This window comes from Lingula anatina, chromosome 6 (assembly GCF_051362555.1).
Source record: "Lingula anatina isolate TDL-2025a chromosome 6, LinAna3.0, whole genome shotgun sequence".
In the NCBI taxonomy this organism is placed as follows: domain Eukaryota; kingdom Metazoa; phylum Brachiopoda; class Lingulata; order Lingulida; family Lingulidae; genus Lingula; species Lingula anatina.
In genome coordinates this window covers 21,160,823-21,184,905 of record NC_141772.1, presented here as the reverse complement: position 1 = coordinate 21,184,905, position 24,083 = coordinate 21,160,823, and the positions used below count along the sequence as shown (strand labels likewise).

The 24,083-nt window shown below is 35.2% G+C and overlaps 1 protein-coding gene across 1 annotated transcript in view; it reads right to left on the bottom strand.

Moving 5' to 3' along the window:
- LOC106172675 (uncharacterized) overlaps positions 1–21,527 on the bottom strand; it is a 62,495-nt gene extending 40,968 nt beyond the window's left edge. The window contains exons 1-21 of the mRNA XM_087016000.1: positions 21,269–21,527; positions 15,893–15,980; positions 15,379–15,474; positions 13,913–14,079; positions 13,482–13,671; positions 11,765–12,622; positions 11,112–11,297; positions 10,247–10,303; positions 7,763–8,512; positions 6,928–7,068; positions 6,665–6,775; positions 5,995–6,327; positions 4,862–4,981; positions 4,182–4,514; positions 3,815–3,943; positions 2,822–3,154; positions 2,382–2,510; positions 1,743–2,075; positions 1,264–1,434; positions 587–919; positions 138–287 (exon numbers count right to left, since the gene is read on the bottom strand). Of these exons, the coding sequence (XP_086872126.1) occupies positions 138–287; positions 587–919; positions 1,264–1,434; positions 1,743–2,075; positions 2,382–2,510; positions 2,822–3,154; positions 3,815–3,943; positions 4,182–4,514; positions 4,862–4,981; positions 5,995–6,327; positions 6,665–6,775; positions 6,928–7,068; positions 7,763–8,512; positions 10,247–10,303; positions 11,112–11,297; positions 11,765–12,622; positions 13,482–13,671; positions 13,913–14,079; positions 15,379–15,474; positions 15,893–15,980; positions 21,269–21,271 (5,011 nt within the window). The 5' untranslated portion in view covers positions 21,272–21,527. The remainder of the gene's footprint in view (positions 1–137; positions 288–586; positions 920–1,263; positions 1,435–1,742; positions 2,076–2,381; positions 2,511–2,821; positions 3,155–3,814; positions 3,944–4,181; positions 4,515–4,861; positions 4,982–5,994; positions 6,328–6,664; positions 6,776–6,927; positions 7,069–7,762; positions 8,513–10,246; positions 10,304–11,111; positions 11,298–11,764; positions 12,623–13,481; positions 13,672–13,912; positions 14,080–15,378; positions 15,475–15,892; positions 15,981–21,268) is intronic.
- Positions 21,528–24,083: the final 2,556 nt, after the last annotated feature.

Genomic DNA, 24,083 nt, shown 5'->3' with positions numbered 1-24,083 from the left:
CTGTTCTGTCAAATCTAATTTTAATTATTTCAAAAAGGTTAGTTACCTGCCATGACCAATATCTCCTACCAATAAATACACAGACAAATGTTACAAATTTATAAACAACAATCATCATTATGGTTATTAATATCTACCTTGTGTGTCATTATGCCAGTCTCCATCATCATTGATGTCTTGTTCCATTCCACACAATGGCTCTTCATAGTCATGGAAACCACACATAGGGGGACCCATGTTTCCATGACCTGAATAACCACCATAGCCACCTGAATGTCCGCCATAGCCTACAAGGAAGAAAGAGTCTCAAAATTAAAAAAAGATAAATCTGAATAAATACTACCCCAAAAAAATCAATAGCACTGATATATTCATTATTTATAAACCACTTTGGATTTTTAATACCTTTATATAAAATTGAACAATGTTTTATACCAATTTTATTACTCGAAATAAAGTAAATAAATATTTCACATCAGGTTTCCATTTTCAAAGCAACTATAATGCAAATATTTATGAATTCATTTTTGAAAAGTTTTATTCAGATAAGTTTAACATTTCGAAGAAAATGCTATTAAAAACTTACCACCACACTGTCCATCATATCCTCCAACTTGATTGATGGCCGTGAAACCAGAGCTACGACAATCACCAATGATCTCAAACTTGAATGTTCCAGGAGGCACTTCACTCTTAAACCATTCAAACCAGTCATGACCGCCAGTTCTATTGACTAAGGTCATTGGGTATACGTTGCCTTGTTCATCTCTGACATGTGCAATGACAAGGAATTTGTCTCCTGGTGTGGCATTGAACATTCCAGCCTCAATGTTGACACAAGTTGTAAAATTAAGTTGCTTCATGTACAACAACTTGGCCACACCTTGCAGAGCTGAACAACTGATTTGCAACTGGCCAGCTGAAAAATTTTTTAATTTTTTAAAATTATTTTTAAAATTCCAATTATCTTATCAATATTCAGTTATCGCAAGCCTTTTCAAAGTCCCACTTTGCTGACCTGTTCTGTCAACTCTTATTTTAATTATTTCAAAAAGGTAAGTTACCTGCCATGACCAATATCTCCTACCAATAAATACACAGAAAAATAATCAATTGTATCCTTAAAAACCATAATAATATCTCACAATTTGATAAATCAATCAATAAAGTAGTATTACTGAAATATGTGAAATTCTCTTCAAAATGGCAGTATGTTACAAAATCATAAACAACAAAATCACCACAATGGTTATTTATATCTACCTTGTGTGTCATTATGCCAGTCTCCATCATCATTGAGGTCTTGTTCCATTCCACACAATGGCTCTTCATAGTCATGGAAACCACACATAGAAGGACACATGTTTCCATGGCCTGAATGACCACCATAGCCACCTGAATGACCACCATAGCCACCTGAATGTCCTCCATAGCCTACAAGAGAGACAAAAGGCTCAAAGTTAAAAAAAAATAATAAATACTACCCCCCCCCCAAAAAAAAATATATATATATATATCACTGATATGTTCAGTATTTATAAACCACATTGGGTTTTTAATACCTTTCTATAAAATTGAACAATGTTTTATACCAATTTTTTTACTTGAAATAAAGTAAATATATATTTCACATCAGGTTAACATTTTCAAAGCAACTATAATGCAAATATTTATGCACTCATTTTGAAAAGTTTAATTCAAATAAGTTTGACATTTCAAAGAGCATGCTATTAAAAACGTACCACCACACTGTCCATCATATCCTCCAACTTGATTGATGGCCATGAAACCAGAGCTACGACAATCACCAATAATTTCAAACTTGAATGTTCCAGGAGGCACTTCTCTGTCAAACCATTCAAACCAGTCATGGCCTCCAGTTCTGTTAACCAAGGTCATTGGGTAAACGTTGCCTTGTTCATCTCTGACGTGGGCAATGACAAGGAATTTGTCTCCTGGTGTGGCATTGAACATTCCAGCCTCAATGTTGACACAGGTGGTATGATTAAGTTGCTTCATGTACAACAACTTGGCCACACCTTGTAGAGCTGAACAACTGATTTCTAACTGGCCAGCTGAAACATTTAAAATTGCAATGGTTTTTATAAATATTCAGTTACTGCATTCATTTACAAAGATGGATTTGCCCACCTGTTCTGTGGACTCAAATTTTAATTATCTCAAAAATGGTAAGGTTCCTGACATGATCGATTTCTTTTGCCAGTCAGTACATAGACAAATAATCAAATTAAATCCATACAGTGCCTCTAACTAGTAAAATATATTAATGAAATTATATAATTGCAATATTCTGACTTTTCTTCAAAATGGCAGCTTGTAAAAAATGGTAAAAAATCATTACAATGGTTATTGAAAATTACCCTGTGAGTTATTATGCCAGTCTCCATCATCATTGAGGTCTTGTTCCATTCCACACAATGGTTCTTCATAGTCATGGAAACCACACATAGGGGGACCCATGTTACGATGACCTGAATGACCACCATAGCCTACAAATATTACATTGCAGTAATTCTCTCAAGCCTCAATTAAGATAAAAAACCAATATTGAATAATAAATTCAGAAGTCAGTCCATGATTTGGATACCTTTATGCTGTTGTTCAAATTTCTCTACATTCCACTGTTTTTTAAAATTCATGTAAATTACATCAAACAAGGATAGGATTTTTTACTTTATGAGAACAGCTTTACTGAAAATAAATAGATATTCATTTTACAAATCTTTTCAAATATGCGACACATATAATGAAACAATTTATGCTGTTTAAGAGCCGAATTCATATGTGAACAAAAACTTACCACCACACTGTCCATCATATCCTCCAACTTGATTGATGGCCATGAAACCAGAGCTACGACAATCACCAATGATCTCAAACTTGAATGTTCCAGGAGGCACTTCTCTGGAAAACCATTCAAACCAGTCATGACCTCCAGTTCTGTTCACCAAGGTCATTGGATATACGTTGCCTTGTTCATCTCTGACATGTGCAATGACAATGAAATTATCTCCTGGTGTGGCATTGAACATTCCAGCCTCAATGTTGACACAGGTGGTAAGATTAAGTTGCTTCATGTACAACAACTTGGCCACACCTTGTAGAGCTGAACAACTGATTTCTAACTGGCCCGCTGAAACGTTACAAAATTATAAAAATAAAGAAAATGAGCAATTCTCATCAGACTAGGTAATCTTCAATTAATATTCAGAAGAGAAGCAATGGTTTAACATATTCCTATTTTGAAATTAATCAATCTGAACATAGAACAGATGCTGCTGAATTTCTTATTAAATGTTCCTAATGACAGCCCAACGGTCGGCCAAATTTTCATTGTCAAATTTCGACATATGCCTGCCTCGTACATCTGAATTTCTGCAAATTTTGGTTGAAGTTCATCACACTAGTTACAAATGTTAGGCAGGCCAGTAAGCTAAATTATTTGCTCTTCTCCAGAAACAATAAAAAATTGGATGACTGGATGACTTTTATGTGTATCTGTGACTGGCATGGTAAATTTGAAAACGTGTTGCTCCATGACAGAGTCCAAAAGGAGATTATTGTACTTGTACTAAAATAAAGAAGCCGGCAGGCACCAAACAAAGCTCTGGGTACAAAAGTGAAAAACCTTGACAAGAGTGGAATCAGTATCATGCAACTTTGCAACTGGATAAAAATAATCCAATATTGAACATTTCTTGATGTGTTAATTACAAGTTTATTATTACTCAATGCAAACAAAAAAAAGTAACTTAAAAGTAACCTGTAAAATAAATTAATAACATAAATCTACCTTGTGTGTTATTATGCCAGTCTCCGTCATCATTGATGTCTTGTTCCATTCCACACAATGGTTCTTCATAGTCATGGAAACCACACATAGGGGGACCCATGTTTCCATGACCTGAATGCCCATCATAACCTACAAATGCCAAACATCAATGTCCTTGCAAAGTCCAATAGAAAAAAGATACAATTCTGAATAAGTTGTCTATAGAAAAGACCAATGTTTTCAATAACAAGTACTACAGTGCTGTGATTAATATTCAAAATACTTCATACTTTTTGAACAATTATAATAAATATATAAATACTGTTGATATATCTAGACATCACAATTATGTACCTTTCTATATTAAAGAAGTTATCAAGAAACTTACTTCTACACATTCCGTCATATCCTCCAACTTGATCGATGACCAAGAAACCAGAGCTACGACAATCACCAATGATCTCAAACTTGAATGTTCCAGGAGGCACTTCACTCTTAAACCATTCATGCCAGTCATGACCTCCGGTTCTATTCACCAAGGTCATTGGGTAAACGTTGCCTTGTTCATCTCTGACGTGTGCAATGACAATGAATTTGTCTCCTGGTGTGGCATTGAACATTCCAGCCTCAATGTTGACACAGGTGGTATGATTAAGTTGTTTCATGTACAACAACTTGGCCACACCCTGCAGAGCTGAGCAACTGATGTCTAACCGACCAGCTGAAACATAACAATAAGTACCATTACAGCAAAAAAATCTTTTTGGGGGTTTTATATAAAAGATTCAACTTTTACCCTTCAATCGCAATTATCATGTCATCAGTAAGATGACATTTGTGTAAATACAACAGGTAAAGTAATTCAGTCAGTTAACACTGAAGATTCTTCTTCTACCCAAAACATGTACGTAAAGAAAGTAATTTAGGAGTTTTTTGTCTAACCCTGTCTGCAACCCATAGAAGCTTTGAGAATAGGTATGAGTTACATATACTTTCATAAAGCATGCAGCTCTAATGTAGCTAATATCATTAAAAATCTTCAAGATTATCAATAAAGCAATAAATTACCTTGTGTGTCATTATTCCAGTCTCCATCATCATTTAGGTCTTGTTCCATTCCACACAATGGTTCTTCAAAGTCACGGAATCCACACATAGGGGGACCCATGTTATGATGACCTTGGAAGGCTACAAAATTTGTCAAAAATCAATGTTTATCACACTTTTCTTCAATAATCATATCTTCAAAGTATAACACAAATAATTTTTATTTCTGGCTCTCTATATAAAATCATTAGTTTTAAGTATTTATATAATCGGATCAGTTAATTGTATTCAAATTGTTTCGAAAAGGAACCAAAACCAGGATCCTATTCAATTGTGCGGGCAATGTTTATCTAACAAACATTAAGACAAAATGGCATTTATTTGCTATACCCCACTACACAAGAACTCTACTTAAGTAGAATACAGAAAAATTGGTGATTATATGAGAACATTGGAAACAAGAGGAAATGTGTCATTCAGTTAAGCTGATTGCACTCAGCAAGAGTCCCTGCAGAGTTGGACTGATTTCCATAGACCAGTGGTGTCTATGGGAATAAGGTCTATATCTAATATTTGCTTTAATCACCATAGTGAACCCCATTTTACTGAATGACAAAAGGCATTTTCTGGCCTTGTAACTTCTGTAACACCCATTTTCTATGGTTGACACCATGCGCATGAGCCATTTATATACAAAAAACTTATAAATATGTGATAATTATCAAACACAAGCCAAAATACTTTCATACCATTATTTTATGGCCAACCTGGACATAGATCTTCATCAGACTGATGTGAGTAGATGTTGTTACTAAGTGCTGATTGCTAGGTGCCAAAGTGGCCCTAGCAAACCTACATCCAGGTAAGCTAACGGTGGCCTGTGTTTGATAATTATCATATGTGATCCAATTCCCAAGCTAACTTTCATTTTAAAATTTTAGTGACCTTAAGTTCGAGAAGAATCCGAAATAGTCCAGTAATGAATAAAGATTGTATTGAACTAAATCAATACACATGTCTCATTTTTTGTTCAATTTCAATGGACTGCTACTGATTTATCTCCAGCCAAAAAGACTACAGTGTAAGTCTAAATGTTAAAACCAATTTTTGGGCTCAAGTTCTTTTGAAAACTTGGTCACAGATTTGAAACTTACCACCACAATGTCCATCATATCCTCCAACTTGACTGATGACCATGAAACCAGAGCTTTGACAACCACCAATGATCTCAAACTTGAATGTTCCAGGAGGCACTTCTCTGTCAAACCACTCATGCCAGTCATGACCTCCAGTTCTATTCACCAAGGTCATTGGGTTTACATTGCCTTGTTCATCCCTGACATGTGCAATGACCAGGAAATGGTCTCCTGGCGTGGCATTGAACATTCCTGCTTCAATGATGGCACAGGTTGTAACATTCAGTTGCTTCATGTACACTAACTTAGCCACACCTGGCTGAGCTGAACAGCTGATCTCCATCTGACCCGCTGAAAATGAGCAATATAAAATGTCACTTTTTCCTCTTGGTCATATCAGAAAATACTAAAAAAACAAATAACAGTAAAAATTCATATATACAAATATAACGTGCAAAACACCATTTTCAAATCCAGTTCATATGAAGGGACAATAGAAAGAATCATCAGTGCATCAGTCACATTCGTCCAGAAAGGTACAAGTATTTCACAGTAATTTTGATCTTTTAAGACTAAGTTTTTGTGCTACAAATGACTCAATCTGGATAAAAAGACTATGAGAATGATAAAGCCAAATTAAAATGAAAACATGATAACTGTGACCAAATATTTGCCTACATAACCCTACCTTGAGTGTTATTATGCCAGTCTCCATCATCATTGAGGTCTTGTTCCATTCCACACAATGGCTCTTCATAGTCATGGAAACCACACATAGGGGGACCCATGTTATGATGACCTTAAATATATTCAAAACTGATGATTACTACAAAATTTCTCTGATGTAAAAGATGCTGTCAAGATTGAAAAAAATAGAAAAAATAGAGACATTGCAAAATATTTGCCAGAAACACACAAAAAAAGTGCTTTAACTTAAATCATGACACCTACCTCCATATCCATATCCAGTATGAGGAGGGCCACCAGGGAAACCAGAAAAGTTGCCATGCCCAGAATAACCAGAAAAGTTTCCAAAATGAGGAAATCCAGTAAAATTGCCAAAATTAGGGTATCCAGTAAAGTTGCCATAACCTGAATAACCAGAAAAGTTTCTTATATGAGGATATCCAGTAAAATTACCAAAATGAGAATATCCTGTTATGTTCCAATATCCTATAAAATGACAAATGTTTCCAAAATGAGGATATACAAAAAAGTTACCAAAGTTACCATATCCTATAAAGTTACCATAACCCAGAAAAATCAAAAGTTTCCAAAATATGGTTATCTGTTAAAATTTACAAAATAAGGGTATCCTGTACAGTTGCCATACAAAAAAAAAGGATAATCGTTAAAATTACCAAAATGATGCAAACTTTTTAAGATGCAATAATCAGTACAACCAGATAAGTTTCCAAAAAAATGATATCCAGTAAAATTCTCAAAATTGGGATATCCTGTGAAAATAAACAATAAATAATAGTCTGTCACATTCTAAATCGAGTAAAATCACATCGCCCCTGAAAGTTCACCTCTATACTACACACTACTTTCATTCTAGCCTAAATCATGTAAATTGTCATAATTTAATAATTTTCTAAATATCAATTCGCACAAAGCAAATATATAAACTTCCTAGGTAACTGCACACTAGCATAGCAGCAGGGAACAATTAATATGTATCTAGTAACATGCTGTGGGGGTTATACACAAACCATGCCAATTTCATGCAATAAATTGAATACAATTTGAGGTTATGTGCTTTTACTACAACAGTGACACCTACCTCCGTTTCCATATCCAGTATATTCAGGGCCACCAGAGAAGCCAGAAAAGTTGCCAAAGCCAGGAAAGCCAGTAAAATTGCCAAAATGAGGGTATCCAGTAAAGTTGCCATACCCAGAATAACCAGAAAAGTTACCAAAATGAGGATATCCAGTAAAATTGCCAAAGTGAGGGTATCCAGTAAAGTTACCATACCCAGAATAACCAGAAAAATTGCCAAAATGAGGATATCCAGTAAAATTGCCAAAGTGAGGGTATCCAGTAAAGTTGCCATACCCAGAATAACCAGAAAAGTTACCAAAATGAGGATATCCAGTAAAATTGCCAAAGTGAGGGTATCCAGTAAAGTTGCCATACCCAGAATAACCAGAAAAGTTACCAAAATGAGGATATCCAGTAAAATTGCCAATGTGAGGGTATCCAGTAAAGTTGCCATACCCAGAATAACCAGAAAAGTTACCAAAATGAGGATATCCAGTAAAATTGCCAATGTGAGGGTATCCAGTAAAGTTGCCATACCCAGAATAGCCAGAAAAGTTTCCAAAATCGGGATATCCGGTGAAATTAAACTGTAAAGGAAAGTCTGTGACATTTTCAAATCCAGAGAAACCAGAGACTGAACCAGAAAAACCCGAGTATGAACCAGAAAAGCCAGAGATTGAACGAGAATGACGAGCCCTTATTGTTTCTGAATCTAGGGAACTAGTTGGAAAAAGACCAGTACCATAGTACCCTGAATATCCAGCTTGACCTGAAGCAAAATTAGTGCAAGTGCTCAAAAACCATTAAACGTGTTACAAAACATACACTATAAGTGCAACACTTAAAGCACCATACATTTATTAAATGTTTTTACACTGAAATCATCACAGCTGTTATCATATGATTATTTAACTCTCAGTATGAAAATAAACTCTGATGTTAAGGTATTATAAATAATTGGCATGCAAGATTAACTTTTTGTTAAAATTAAAATCCATGTGCTGTTACAGCACCAAATTATTTGACCAATTCAAGTTACATTTTCAATACACAATCACAGTGAGGCCAATGATGTTTTACCAATAGGTTTGAATAACAGGTCATTCAAGGAACCTTCTGGGTGTCAAGATTTAGCAAATCAAGTGGTTTAGTAAAACAAGTCTGAATAATTATGTGTGCTTAAAACAATGGTAGATTCAACAGTGCATGGTACATGGTAAGTAGGGTTAAAATTGAAATTTGTACAATTATTTTATTATATTAAAGGCCCTTGTTGTTATCTTAGTATTAAGGGATATTAATTAAAGAGCTTTAGACACTTAAGTTCACATTTAGAAATTAATTGGTTTTGAAAGTCACAGCATATTGTCAAATTAGATAACTTCATGCTGGAAAGTGTCCAACTGTTATTTTTATTTTAGTAAAAAGTCATGGTGCAACTTAAGCCTTAAGTTATATCAAAAGCCTTGATCAGACATTCACAACAACAGATAGTCAGAACACAGCCAACAGATCACTGGTTACAAAAGACAGCACTGTATCAAAAGACAAGACATAAAGAATTAAAGAATTATATTGCATCTCCAAACCATAGTTTATAGGAAAATAAACAAATAAATAGTAAAAATAAATAAAATAAATAAATAAAGGGCATAAGTGGAACAGAGCATTGAAGACAGACAAGGGACATTTTTCATCCCAGACAAAAGACAACAGTTACTGAAACTGCCACAGCATCTCAGAAAGAAATAATTTATTGAAGAGTAACATCATGTTATTCTCAACAGCATCAACAGCACAACATAACATAAAATGAAGGAATCAATGGCAGCTACTGAATACACAATTTTTAAATCTAATTCTGGGCTTAAAATGCCTGTCAACAGATATAATTGTAGATGTGACTGTGACAGTATTATAAGTCCAGAATTAGATTTTAAAATACATGTGTATACATGTATATAAGCTCAACCACGTATCTAATAATCTCAAAAGCTGGTAATATTTTAGTAAACATTTAGATAATAGTTTTAGGTATATTTATAAAACATATCAATAAATAACCACAACAGACTTCAATGTAAACAATATTTATTGTGTTAATATATATAGAAGCAAAGATGAATAAATATCATCGGAAAGAAGGGGAAATTTTAGTACTTTCATTAATATATCATTATTAGTTGAAAACATAACAACATTACAAGCCAAACTCGCACGACATCAGAATTCTTTCCTACATAATTAGTGCATAATTAGCCACTCTGGAATGCCAAGCTGTCACTGATTCTCAGATTGGAAAATAATAAGGTTGGACCTGAAGAAGGTACAACCCCCTTTTCGGAGGAATGGCTCTAGAATGAGGCACAAACTGTATCTACAAGTAAGCAGCTAGAAAAGGGGGGTGGTCCAATGAATACACTAATTGGCATCAATCTACGCATATACCTATTTATCTATTATCACAATCCAACCTGACTAAAATAGGCATATGATGACATACCTGAGTGACCAGGGTATCCAGATGAGTTTCCAGGAAACACCCCGGCACCACTGCCACCTGTTGAGGAGAAATATAATGACTCTCTCAAAATGCCTTACAAACAAGCATTATGGTTTTATAAAGATATATTATTAATAATGTAGTTATTAGGTCATAACCCTTAATTAAATGTGCCAAAACCAATAAAGACTGATTAAAAGACAAAGGTAACTCTTCAGTGAAAATTAAACATTTTATCTGTACACAAATGTTAAGCAAATCTAATATGACTGTTTTAGACAGAAAAACAACTATATGCCCAGATTAAAAGTGGCACTGTTATGACCCCAACTGACTGGAAGAGGCTCGCCAGGTTTCAATTAGTACATAAGTCTTTACAGCTTATCTGGGCATATAGTTGGTATTTTTCTGTCTAAATTAGTACATAAGCTGTAAAGACTTGGGATAAATTAATCATTCCTTATCAAAAATAGATGCAATTCAGTATACATTACTTGAACCAGATAATCTTAAAGGGATAATAACTCTTCGTTTTGGCCAAAAAATGAATTTTCCTGGAGTAAACAACAATTTTCCCATACTTACCAATGGTTAATGAATCCATTTTTACATTCAAATTTAGTCCCTGGTTTTTTTCTAAAAAGTTTGTTTTTTTGTTAAAATCTCTTAAGAGGTTATAGCAGAGTATAGCCATCAATGGAGCTCACGTGATCTGAAGACAAGCTCAGATATCAGAATAATAGCTATTACTGCCGTTTTCGTCGTAAAACAGAATATATTATATTTCTATGAGTTATTTACAATGTTTTTATTGTGAAATATAGATTTCATACGAAGAGTTATTATCCCTTTAAGCTTGACTTACCCCCAAAGAGGCCATCTCCATATCCAGAGTATCCAGATCCAGAGTATCCAGACCCGGAGTATCCAGAGACCCCAAACAGCCCACCTCCATTATATCCAGATCCAGAGTATCCTGATCCAGAGTTTCCAGATCCTGAGTATCCTGAACTATCCCCAAATAGTCCACCACCAGCTTGTCCAGAGTGCCCTGAAGGGCACAAATAAAGTGCATATGCTTCAAAATGGTATATTTTTGATAGTCAATGTAGAGCACTTAATCCAGAAGTGACAGTTTTGTAAGCCATTGCTAAATGAAACGGTCATCTCATTCAAATATGCAGATATACTTATTCAAATAAAGAGTGCAAATAATAGCCAAAACAAGCTTTTAAATTAGATAAAAAATGTCACTGAAATGATTGTGTTGAACAGGGGGATAAAAGAGACCCATTTCACTTTCATTTTGTAATAATTATATTTATCTTTACTCTCATACCAACACATATCTCACAGTATCTAGCTCCTGGCCATAAATTATTTACCCTTAATACTTAAATACTCCAAATATTGCTAGATGTGGATAAAGCAATACTAGAGGATCATTCACTCAATTTCCAAAGCCACAGTATTTTAATTCTAATGATTAATTTAAATTATCCCTGACATCTCACTTACCTGATCCTGAGTATCCAGAACCTGAATTTCCAGATCCGGAGAAGCCACCTCCAAAGATGCCAGATCCCGAGTAACCAGATCCAGAGTAACCAGAGCCAGAAAAGCCACCTCCAAAGAGTCCAGATCCTGAGAAACCGGATCCAGAGTAGCCGCCTCCAAAGAGTCCAGATCCTGAGAATCCAGATCCATTGTTGCTGTCTCCAAAGATTCCAGAACCAGAGAATCCAGATCCTGAGAAACCAGATCCTTGGTTTCCACCTCCAAAAATTCCAGACCCAGAAAATCCGCATCCAGAATATCCAGACCCTGAAAATCCTGATCCAGAGTATCCAGATCCATAATTACCACCTCCAAATAATCCAGAGCCACTAAATCCAGAGTAGCCGCCTCCAAAGAGTCCAGATCCTGAGAATCCAGATCCATTGTTGCTGTCTCCAAAGAGTCCAGAACCAGAAAATCCTGATCCAGAGAATCCAGATCCTTGGTTTCCAACTCCAAAAATTCCAGACCCAGAAAATCCGGATCCAGAATATCCAGACCCTGAAAATCCTGATCCAGAGTATCCAGATCCATAATTACCACCTCCAAATAATCCAGAGCCACTGAATCCAGATCCAGAGTATCCTGATCCAGAGTACCCTGATCCAGAGTAGCCAGATCCTGAGTATCCTGATCCAGAGTACCCTGATCCAGAGTATCCTGATCCAGAGTAACCAGATCCAGAGTATCCTGATCCTGAGTATCCTGATCCAGAGTATCCAGATCCAGAGTATCCTGATCCAGAGTTACCAGAACCTCCCATATTCCAATGATCATGGTAGTACAATATGGTTTTCAGGTATCCTTGCATATCATCAGCTATTCAAAAGGAAAAAAATCCAAATGTCATAAGTTACACAATTAAAATGAATTTTTATTACCTAAGAGAAATTAAACACTATGGAAAGACAAAGAGTAGACAAACATAGGAATGTTTGCAACAGACTGCTGTTCAACAATGACCTCCATACTTAAATCATTCAGTCAATTTCTGTCAATATAATACAACCAAAGTAAAAAACACTTGTAATTTATACATGCAGTACATCCATTTCCCCTGATTGTCCATAAAACAAAATAACTTTTTAAACCAGTAAATGCTTTCTTTTCATCTTTCTCTTCCAACAATTTACTTCTCAAGACTTAACAGGTAGTAAGAATAAATAAAATGCAAAAAAAGTCTGATTTAAATTATGCTTCAAGAAAGCCCCAAACACTGTTTGCTATATTAGCTTTACTTTCAGTTGTCTTTATTCACCCTATCCTAATTAAATCCTTTACCCTACATGAGCAACACAAAATTAACCTGTAATGTATCTGCATGCTTACCTGATCGACTGTTTTAATTACCCTACACCTACACCCACACCCTCCCACCTGTTCCCAGCCTTTTCTTCAACATGAGCTACACCAAATAAACCTATAAAGTACTTGTTTACTTGGTTGTTTTTTTTAAGCAGCTTAATTGTCTGCCACGCCTACTGAAGCTGCTAGGTGGTAATTGATTGTCGTTTAGCAGCTTCAGTAAGCGTGCCAGACATCTAAGCCACCTAAGCTGAAAGCAATTTAGCGAGAAACCCATTGCAGATGGACCAATCCTGTTAGATCGATCTAGGTTGGGAACCCAGTCTTAGTCAAAAGGAAAGAGCACCAAAGGAGGAAGAAGAGGACCATATACCTCCAGAACATGTTGTGCCCTGGATTGCTGCCATGCCAACCGCCATCACATCTGGTTCATGGGTGTTGTTGCCCTGTTGCCGTCCTCCATTTCCACAGGTGAAGGCCAGTTCAGCCTGTGCGTATTCCCCTGGTAGGACGTCCATTGCGACCACTTGGTAGCCATGTTCACTGACTCTGGGCCCTTGGATCTGTGGAAAAGATTATAATAATGTATTAAAATCAAACTGTGTTGCCATAGTTATGAAGACATTATGTGTATTGTGGTTTATGTTCTATAATGCTTTTTGCAATTAAACCTATCCAGCTATCTAAGATATTCAGCAAAAAAAAGTGGTAAGAATAAAAATGTAACCCATTAAGACAGTCCTCTGCAGGAGTATTATTTTACCCATCAAGTTGTTTATTCCTTAAAGTTTCAATTTGACATACCTTGGTTCCATTATGCAGGAGAAGATCAAGACTAAAGGTTCCAGATCCTGTGAGGTAGATGAAGATAACTCCACACATTCCAGGGTGAAGAACTGTAAAGTTGCTATTGTGAACCATGGCCTTGTCACCAGGCTGAGCATTGCTGCAATACACGCCATAGCCATAACCTGAAATAATGGTCAAAAATAAATTGTTTCTAAAGAGACAAAGTGTATTTTTACTTGTGAGTATTACATTTTGGATCTTCATCAAAAGGCCTTCAGAACTTGACACATACATTATGAGGTCCGGAAAAAAACCTATTTCAAAAAATATGTGTACATGTGCAATTAATATTAAAGGGATAATAACTCTTCGTATGATATCTACATTTCACAATAAAAACATTGTGAACAACTCATAGAAATATAATATATTCTGTTTTACCACAAAAACGGCAGTTATAGCTATTATTCCGATATCTAAGCTTGTCTTCAGATCACGTGACCTCCATTGATAGCTGTACTCAGTTATAATCTCTTAAGAGATTTTAACAAAAAACCAAACTTTTTAGAAAAAAACCAGGGACTAACTTTGAATGTAAAAATGGATTCATTAACCATTGGTAAGTATGGGAAAATTGTTTACTCCAGGAAAATTCATTTTTTGGCCAAAACGAAGAGTTATTATCCCTTTAACTGAAGTATTCTTTGGTGTGACTTTCTGTAGGGCTTCATTTTGCTCTGTTTTTACTGCACAAAAGTATGAAACACTGCAAGGCCATTCCTGGACCAATTCTTCTTCATTAATATCGGTATTATAAGTAGGAATGATTTATATATATATATATATATATATATATATATATATATATATATATATATATATATATATATATATATATATATATATATATATATATATATCAACAATAGGGAAGGGAGGCAATTACATGTTGGTTACAGATCAGATATCGTAATCTAGTGTTCCTTTTTGTGTTATAAAAAAACTAAGTCAAACAAAAAAAAATACAAGCTACATGCACGTAGTCATAAACGAAGATGAAACTGAAAGCGACTTTGAGAAATAAGTCTGTCTAATCTTCTCACATTTATGGGGAACTTTTGCATACAGCTATGGAAATAATTGCGGGATTGCTTTTTAACAAAGTTAAAGTAAATAACGTTGTAATATTTTTTTTAACGGTAAAATAATTAAAAGTGATGTTTATCGACAGGTTGGTGTTGTCATGATCACGTATTGAGTTTGTTCATCGATGTGTATCGGTGGTTAGTTGCTCGCGTTTTAAAAATACAATGAAATTACTTCCAGAAATATTTATAAAAAGATGTGGGGATTACTAAGTGTTAACCTGCGAATGCACAGCACTAACAAAGAAACAGAACAATATAAAGCACTGATATTATTCACAATGTAAGCCAAACACACACAAACTGGATTCTAAACCCCTGTACGAGAAAACCTACTCAGTTGCCAGTCCAGCTGGTCGTTTGTATCCTGCATCATCCCACACTGCCCCGGGTCTAGGGCCGGGTTGCATGGCCGTACTGGATGCATACATTCTGTAAGATGAAGTGATATAATATACTTATAAGCGTGCCAGTGTGGATTTTCACGTTACGAAAATGAAATACATACTTCCCACTCGGAAGTAGGGCAAAGCGCAGTAAGCTACTGCGCAGAGCAATTAAAGTTGTTAAAAATCCATATTTATTTACTATGAAATTATACCACGCGCAATTCTGAACTCTCCTGCTAGATTAAAAAAAAACATTTAAAGAAATTTGAATTTTAAATGCAAAACAGAAAAGGTCTTGGTGCAATCTTCTTAACTAAGGTTAATTAGTTTTTACACTTTTTTGAAATTATTATCTTGAGAGTTATATCTGTCTTTCTATTCTCCTCCGTATTTATCCATCAATGTACACATCTGTGGCTATTTAAATATAGTAGGCTACAAAAAAAAAAAAAAACACTTACGCGGGCCCGAACCTCCCTGGGCCTGGATTACTGGAGCTTCATAGAGGGCGCCACACACTAACACCACAAAAAAATTGAAGGTTCTTATCTGAAAAAAATTGTATTTAAAAAAATTAAGTCAAATTCACAATGGCTCAATTCTTATTTATTAGTTGTGCGAGGGCTGTTACTGAAAAGGGAAAGAAAACAAAGCAGTGTCCCTTTTTTAACGCATTGTCTTTTTTCCTAGATTTCACGCCAATTCGGATTTTTTTTTATTCTCAGATCCTTAAAACATAATTTGAAAATTTTCATACAGGAATTAACTCCATACATTTTATTCTGCTGTTCCTCTCTTTATTTATTTATTTATTTATTTATTTATTTATTTATTATATATTATTTTATTTCATTTTTATTTTCGAGTTTTATTTATAAAAGACTGATGTTTAAACAAAAGTGCTTGTAAAGAGAAGGAGAAATAAGAAGGAAAAATCTGAAGACAAAATCATTATTCATCGTGTAGATGCCTTCATAAAAGCCCTTGTAAAGTGAAGGAGAAATAAAAAAGATAAATCTGAAGACAAAGACATTTTTTCATCGTGCAGATGCCTTCATAAAATTTCGGTAAGTAATTATTATTAAATGCAATACCGACGTAAGCCTCTGTAAGTAAATGGCAGCATATATAAACCAACAAATAAAGAAGGTTACACAAGCGTGAAAATTGAAGTAGGCACTACTTTCGGACGCACAGTCAAAGTGCAAACACTGTGTCGGTCCACTTGCACCATTTGGTCCGTAAAGAACAAATATTTCTTAGTCAAATAAGCTTTTCAACGTGTGTCTTAATTTATTGTAATGGCTTTTCATTGATTCTGCGTGCTGTCACCACAACACTCGTCGACACTGTTATGACGAAGTTTTAGAAAAGACTTGATTGCAGTTGTTTTTCTACTTTAGACCTTTGTTACGACACGAAGGGTAGATCTTGGCCTCTGGGAGCGTATGTAGAATTTTCCCTCTGAAAGCTCCTGTCTTTGTTACTGTAGTGTGGTTCGAATAAAAGTTTGCGAACAAAAGTTTGGCTGGCGGGATGCAGAAAGCCGTTTGGTCATATGGGATTATGTGACCACATGTATCATCAACAAAATAAAAACAACTTTATCCGTGTATTGATTGCATTGCCTATTACAATTTGTATATCAGAAAACAATATAAGAAAGTCATGTAAAATTATTAATGATATTAATTGTCATAACAGCCTTCTACGCGAAACTGCAGTAAAAAATATATATTTGCAAAATTCAACAAAAAACAATAATAATAAAGGCTAAAATAAGTGCACGCATCCTTAAGACCCCCGAAGGCATTTTCTTAATTCAAGCAATTGACGAGAAAAGAAGTGCATTGTGAATTCAAACGACTTGCGTTTCATCACGGTCTCATTTCACTTACGTCTACAGAAATATGATCCAGGCAAATTGAGATTGCGCAATGCGGTTATACAAGGGAAGAGGAATGCCGACTCCAAAATAGATGGATTCCATTTTGTTTTACTTGCAAACCTTCTAATAAGGTTTCGTAAAGATTGAATTCCAAAGCGGTAAAAGATATATCTCACGTTCTGTAATATATATGTAATCATCAGTAAAGATGGGTTTTTCTCGGAAAGGCGTTTTTTCTCATCCTGCAAATTAAACCAACTTTGGTTGCTCTAATTTTGTGTTTCACAAAATATCAAAGAAAATAACTCGATTTTAAAGACACAGACGCAATTTGGCCTGTTCTTTCGATTGTCTCTCTTTCTCGCAATTTGCATATATAATTTATATTAATATGATTCGTCACTTCGTGGTTCAGCCTTTCAGCGTGCTTGTCTTTACAAACACCTATTCATGCAGCCCTATTAACATTGTGTTACGGCAAAATACACTTAGATCTTTAGAGAAATTCACGCTTTGGATTTGACAGATACTAAAATGGTGCTGACTTCCGGTCGGCTTCATTTTGCAAATATCAGTGTCGGATCCAGGGATGACATAGTGGGCCACGCGCCTCTCCCTTCACTTCTTATTCTCCCTTCCCTCTGTTCCCCCCTCTCCCCCCCCCCCTACTCAGTATAAAAAAGCATAACTAGCGATAAGAGACAAACCATACAATTTCCATCCCTGCGCACTACATGTTACAGTAAATTTGTTCTTCTCGTCTATTGCCTTAAATTTGCCTCCGCTCGCTTGGACAAAAAACTTGGATTGTTCTTCAATTTAAGATAACTTCGGCACTGCCCGTTGTCTTCCTAAATGCAGGGCATAAATGCATCGTTTATTCACAACGGCCAAATTGTCAAACGGACAATTTGTCAATGTTACGGGTGACTTGAATTAGTATTTTTCTTTTTTTTTTCTCTCTCTCTCTCTTCTCCATTTTTCAATAATATTGTGAAGTAAACTATTCAACGATTAACTTTCTGGCGCAATGTTTTGGTGATATCAATAAAGGAAAATATTTAAAATTTGATCTTTTTAATCAATGTTTTATTTCCATAAAGTTGTGGTTACTTTATCAGTATACGTGATTTTCATTTGGGTTTGATGAAAAGAAGGAAGAGTTTCTTTCTACTTCAACGATAATTGGAGACTAGGAGTCCGCGAGCATGACTTAGTTAAGCGAGTGTTGTTCTTAATGCATTGGCATGAAGAGTTTAAGGTATCCTATCCAGAATTTATCCCGCTGAATTGAAGTTGCCTCGAAAAAAGTATTAACTAGTAATCCTGCTTATTAATCATTGTTCGATCGGTCCCTGCATTTGGGTTCGATGTACATGTGCTACTCCGTAAACAATTTATGTCTTTCCATACATTTCAGACATATGGACATAATGTACGTTTATATTAGGAACTTTTCGTTTTAAAGATCTGAAATGGAAAAGATAAGTAGCTTTGCAGGATGTATAGACAATATTATTTTTGTACATTTTCACATACTGCATAAGCAGATAAAATATTTATTCAAGTTAAGATTTGCAATTTGGGTGAGTATTTTAAAGGTATGGTGATTTGAAACTGACGTTGTGATATTGAGCATCGAGAAAAATACATATTTATGAATAGCTTTTGAAAAGTTGACAGGGTCCTTTATCCCTTCCCCCAGATCTTATGGCTGACTTGGTTGAAAAAAAAGGGTGGGATATAATTTTATTTATTCATTTATTGTGGCGGGGTTTACAAGGGTGTTACCAGATTATCAGCCCTAACAAATATTTTTCGTTTGCGAACACATAATACCGAGCGCATCCGAACTAAAATAGACAATCACGCCTACCCCACCTCGTCCCCACACACTGCATCCCAAAAATCATGGAACTGTCGATATATGACCTGTTAATTACAAACAACGGCGAACTCTTTGTTATTTCGGCTGGTTGTGCACACTTGTTATGCTTTGTCGGCGGTGGATAATCGTTGTGTCAATTTGTGTGTCAATATGTAAACTATGCCGCGATGAAGTGGATCACTTCCAGGGTTATACTTTGTCTCCAGTTATCATCACAATCTATTGAAAACGGTTTGTTGAAAAATTACACCAATATAGGGATAAATCATAAACGTTTATAAGCAACAGAATGTAATTGAAAAAGAATATTTTAACATTAAGATTACATTTTAACATTACTTTGAGTCTGTTCCCAGATGTCTTTGTAATTATTAATTAATTAATTGATTATTTAATTTATAAACAGTAATTGAAAAAGCACTGTTGCATCGTGGACGAAGAAACATAACGGAAAATATATATGAATTTATCCGATTCAAATAGCGACAGGTATTGATGAACTAAGTGAACTTACTGGCGCTCTCAGAGAATTTATGAATATTTTAAAAAGGATGTCATTGGAATTGCATTGGATTGTATCGACTGCACTGCCTGACCTATTACATATCTCAGTGTATGAAAGAAATTCTAATTAACCCTAGTGTCTGCGTTTTTTGCTTACTCGATGAATATGATGAAAAAATAGTTATAATTTATTTTCGAAAATTGTGCATGTAATTATCTAATATTATGGATGATGACTAGAAGTTATTGGAAAGAAAATTTCGTAATAAGTGCACCGCAGACATGGGAATGTCCGCATGAACTTTTACACGTTTATCGCGAATTTTGTAATCTACGATTTTTCTTTTTCTATGCTTGTTGGTGTCATACTACATGTGTTTTAGTTTTTGCATATTTTAAATAATTAAGGTTAGTATTTTTTGAAACCCTAATAGCGTCAACCCTTGCAAACTGCTACTATCAACTGCAGTTCAAATATGCATTCCATTTCTGTATTTTGATGCGTTCAAAGTTACTACAATGATAATTAATTAAGGCAGTTCCTTCCCTAACCCCCCCCCCCCCCGAAAAAAAAACATAAAAATGATAAATAAAAAGAAAACGGTAAAAATATATAATAAACACATAATCCATGCATCACTAGTTTTTAATATAATCACATTAGATATTTCAAAAAGGGATAACATTAGCAAAAAAAAAAAAATGGTAATTTACGTGCACCGCAGTCTGCGAAGTTAGCCATCGGTAAGAGAAAAGTAACAATTACGGTTAGTGTCGGAATAGCCAAAAGATAGGATTTTCAAAAAAAAAAAAAAAAAAAAAAATGGAGTTACCCATTCAGATCTGACAAGTGGAAATTTTGTCCTAAATTCAAAGACTTTTCTCATTCACTTTGTATATCATTTTTATTCGTACGAATAACTTTCCGCGGTCTACTGGCTGTACAAAGTAGGAAAAATGCAGTATTCCCCACATAAATATGAAAACACTTCATTACTATAAAATAAATCTACGCATATATATATATAATAAACAAAAAAGTTAAATAAAATAAGCGAGCGCATTCTATAATGAAGGGTTTCAATAGTAGATTTCTGTAGCCTATTAGGCCAAGAAGTGGGCATTTGGATGACAAGTTGAAGGTGCAGACAACTATGGGCCCTTATCCATAAGTGTCCCACAGAGGATCAAATTTCACGCGAATGGCTCTTTGGAGCTTAAGGAGTCACTTCTTGCAAAGGGAGAGGGCTTTTTATTTAATTGTCTTCTTACCACTAAAATCATTTTTATGAGAAATACATGCGCGTGAGGACATTTTTTTGCAATTGGCATTTCCAGTTTCTGCGTTTCCAACATGTCTGCCGATTACATAATACCCAGAAGGACGATAGTAATTTGCCTTTGTATGTTTCAGTAATGCATTACTACTGTAATTTTACAATACAGTGTATTATTAAACTCATATACCATATGTATTGATAAGAAGTTTGACATGACAGACGAATTGGACTTAGTTATGAGGGCCAAAACGCCCGAAGATGCTACTATAATGCTTACCATTTCACCTTCGGTAGGATGGTTCGTTTTGATTTCTTCGGTTCTCGGGTATAATCGTCCCTTTCAGATGTCTGTCGGAATAGGTAATTTTCCAATTAAGATGTCCGTTTCGTCATGAAGAATCCCAAGCGGAATTCTCTCGGATCGGACAGAGCTGCGTTTGGTAGTAGAAAACTGCCCAGTGACAACTAAAAGGTTAGCCACCAGACCTCGATCTTCACTCAAACTAATGTGACACTGTGCGTTTCAGCGTTAAGCGTACCGTCGCATTATAATGGACCGATGAATTCAAGAATGGTGAACGGCAAACAGTGTTGTGAACAGTGAATTGGTTTTGTAGCACGATTCTAAGTAAACATGAAAGAAGCAATAGAGGTTACATAATCGGATCCTGCCTCACTGGAAGGGCATACATGCACGTTGACATTGAAAAGGTGTTTGGGCATTTAGTCGATGCGTGACAGGATCTGATAGGAGGGAATCGATTTTCTTGGCTGCTCTAAGAGTAATTTCCGAGAGGGACAATTTGAAAAATATAACACTTTTATTATTACGTTGATAAATCTTAAAGACGCATAAGGGGAAAAACGTAGAAAAAGACAGAGTAACGTTCTTTAATTTTTGTATAAATCCTCAAAGTGCATTTTTTTCTAATAAAAATAGTCTACACATTTTTTGTTTAATTTTGAATTTCTTCTGTGCAGTGACATCTGATTCAAAAGATAAAAAAACAAAACAATTTACCCCTTCCCAAATTGTATTTAGTTTGCTTGCACTTATCTATATCTGTTTAATGTATCACGTGATAAATAGGCCTACACGAGGTGCTCCGTCCCCGTTTTAAATTTCACATTTCTCACCACAAAGAAAAAACTCATTAAGCGACAGGTGAGTCGAACGGTCATCGCAAGGCCTGCTGTTAAGCCCTATACAGCCAACTTTAAACAAATCAGGTGGTATTCTTCAAGGTAAACAGACTGGAGTATTGTATTGCCGATGTTTACCGGTTATGGTCATGACAACGAGAACAACAACGGACTAAGTAAGCATCTCACACACAATAGCTAAACAAACGCTCTCTTGCATAATCGAATGTGACAAAAGTTGTTTTGGGTTGTGTATTCACGACGTCGCTCGCTACTCCTACTGGTCACTCGAGGGCTTTGGAAAGGGCACGTAATGATGTACATTATATCACAGTTGGTCGTATTAAAAGAAACGCGCACAAAAAATAGGCCTTGGCCTTGGTATCGGGCAGTCACTGTGCCAGTGTCCAGACATTCGAAAACGATCGATACACTTAATTATCGAGATTGACACTGAACGGACCATAACAATGAATAGGCAATCAGAGCATGCATAATTAAGGGCAGTAGTCTAACCCAATTGAAAATATATACACGTAAATCACAGGTGCTTTGTTTACTACACATTCTCTTAATGCACTAAGCTTGAACTCGTTAACGGCTTGAGTGGATATTGTCAATAAAACGTCGCAGGATTTGTTCATAACAAGCAGTATACAGTTCCTTTGTATCAGAAGTGAGAAATGGCCAAATTGCAGACATTTGACACAAATTTCAGACACCTGACTATAAGGACCTACACCGACAAAATTTTGATCAAATAAGCCTATTAAAAAAAATAAAATTCAGCTGAGTCATCTGACGGTTCAATCCAATTTCCTGTAAAATTTAAGGTGCAAAAATGGCAAGGGTTAATCGGGCCAATGATCTAATCATTATCTGTGCAAGACCAATTTCAGTAAAATATTTTTTGAATAACAAAGCTGATGGATTAGCGTGTGTCGGTTCAAGTAAATGTTGTAGGTGTGACTTTTCCGTCTCATCCAATGTGTTTTCTCACCGAACACATTCTGATCTCAACGCATTTTTTGGTAGCGTTCCATTTCATGCTCCACGTTATTTTCAATTGTTTTCGTACAAAAATATCGTTAAAACATTTTAACGCAAAAATCGTACATCATAAATCTACAACTTATTTCACAAATTTTGAATGATCCCCCAAATAAAGTTCCGCGCTTTATTATTCTTGTTTATATTTGAGGTTATACATTTTAGCGAGAACAATTCTCTATCGTCTGCCAGCGTCCTAAGAGAGAGATCTTTCACAAGATGATCACAGAAGGGCCGTAGCGATAGTCCGAAGGTTCCTTGGTCCGAATGTTCACTATAGAACCTTCGGACCAATGAACCCTTGATTAAAAAATCGATGAAAATGTTACCACTTTTCAGACCATGAACCTTCGGACCAATGAACCTTCGGACTATCGAGACGCCCCCATCACAGATATTCACAGCTGTGCATAATTTTGAAAAGTCTGGAGATTTGTGCAAAACAATGAGTCAGACGTTATCACATAGATGTACTCTGGCAGAGAATATCAGCAATCGTCGAATTTATTAACCACTTCATGTAACTCATTCTTTGGTATAATAAATTTTGTTTGGTTTACATAAAGAATGCTATTTTTTATTCTAGTTAAAACTAAGAACAGAAATACTGCTACAAAGTTGTTCAACATTAATTTAAAAAGTTAGAAAGTCACTTAGTGATGAGTGCTTACAATCAGTAAGTAATTTTAGAAAAATGACTCTTTATTACAATCTTTTTATTATATTTTTAATGAAAATCTTAACCAGGGCACAGTATAGACAACACTGAACTACAAAATTTAGAAATATTGTAAAAATGAATCAGCTAACATCTGCAGGCTTGTTTAAATGGCCTATTAGAACATTTAACAACTAGTGGAAACGGTGTTTTGGTCTATGAAATTTGCGTTTTAGTCTTG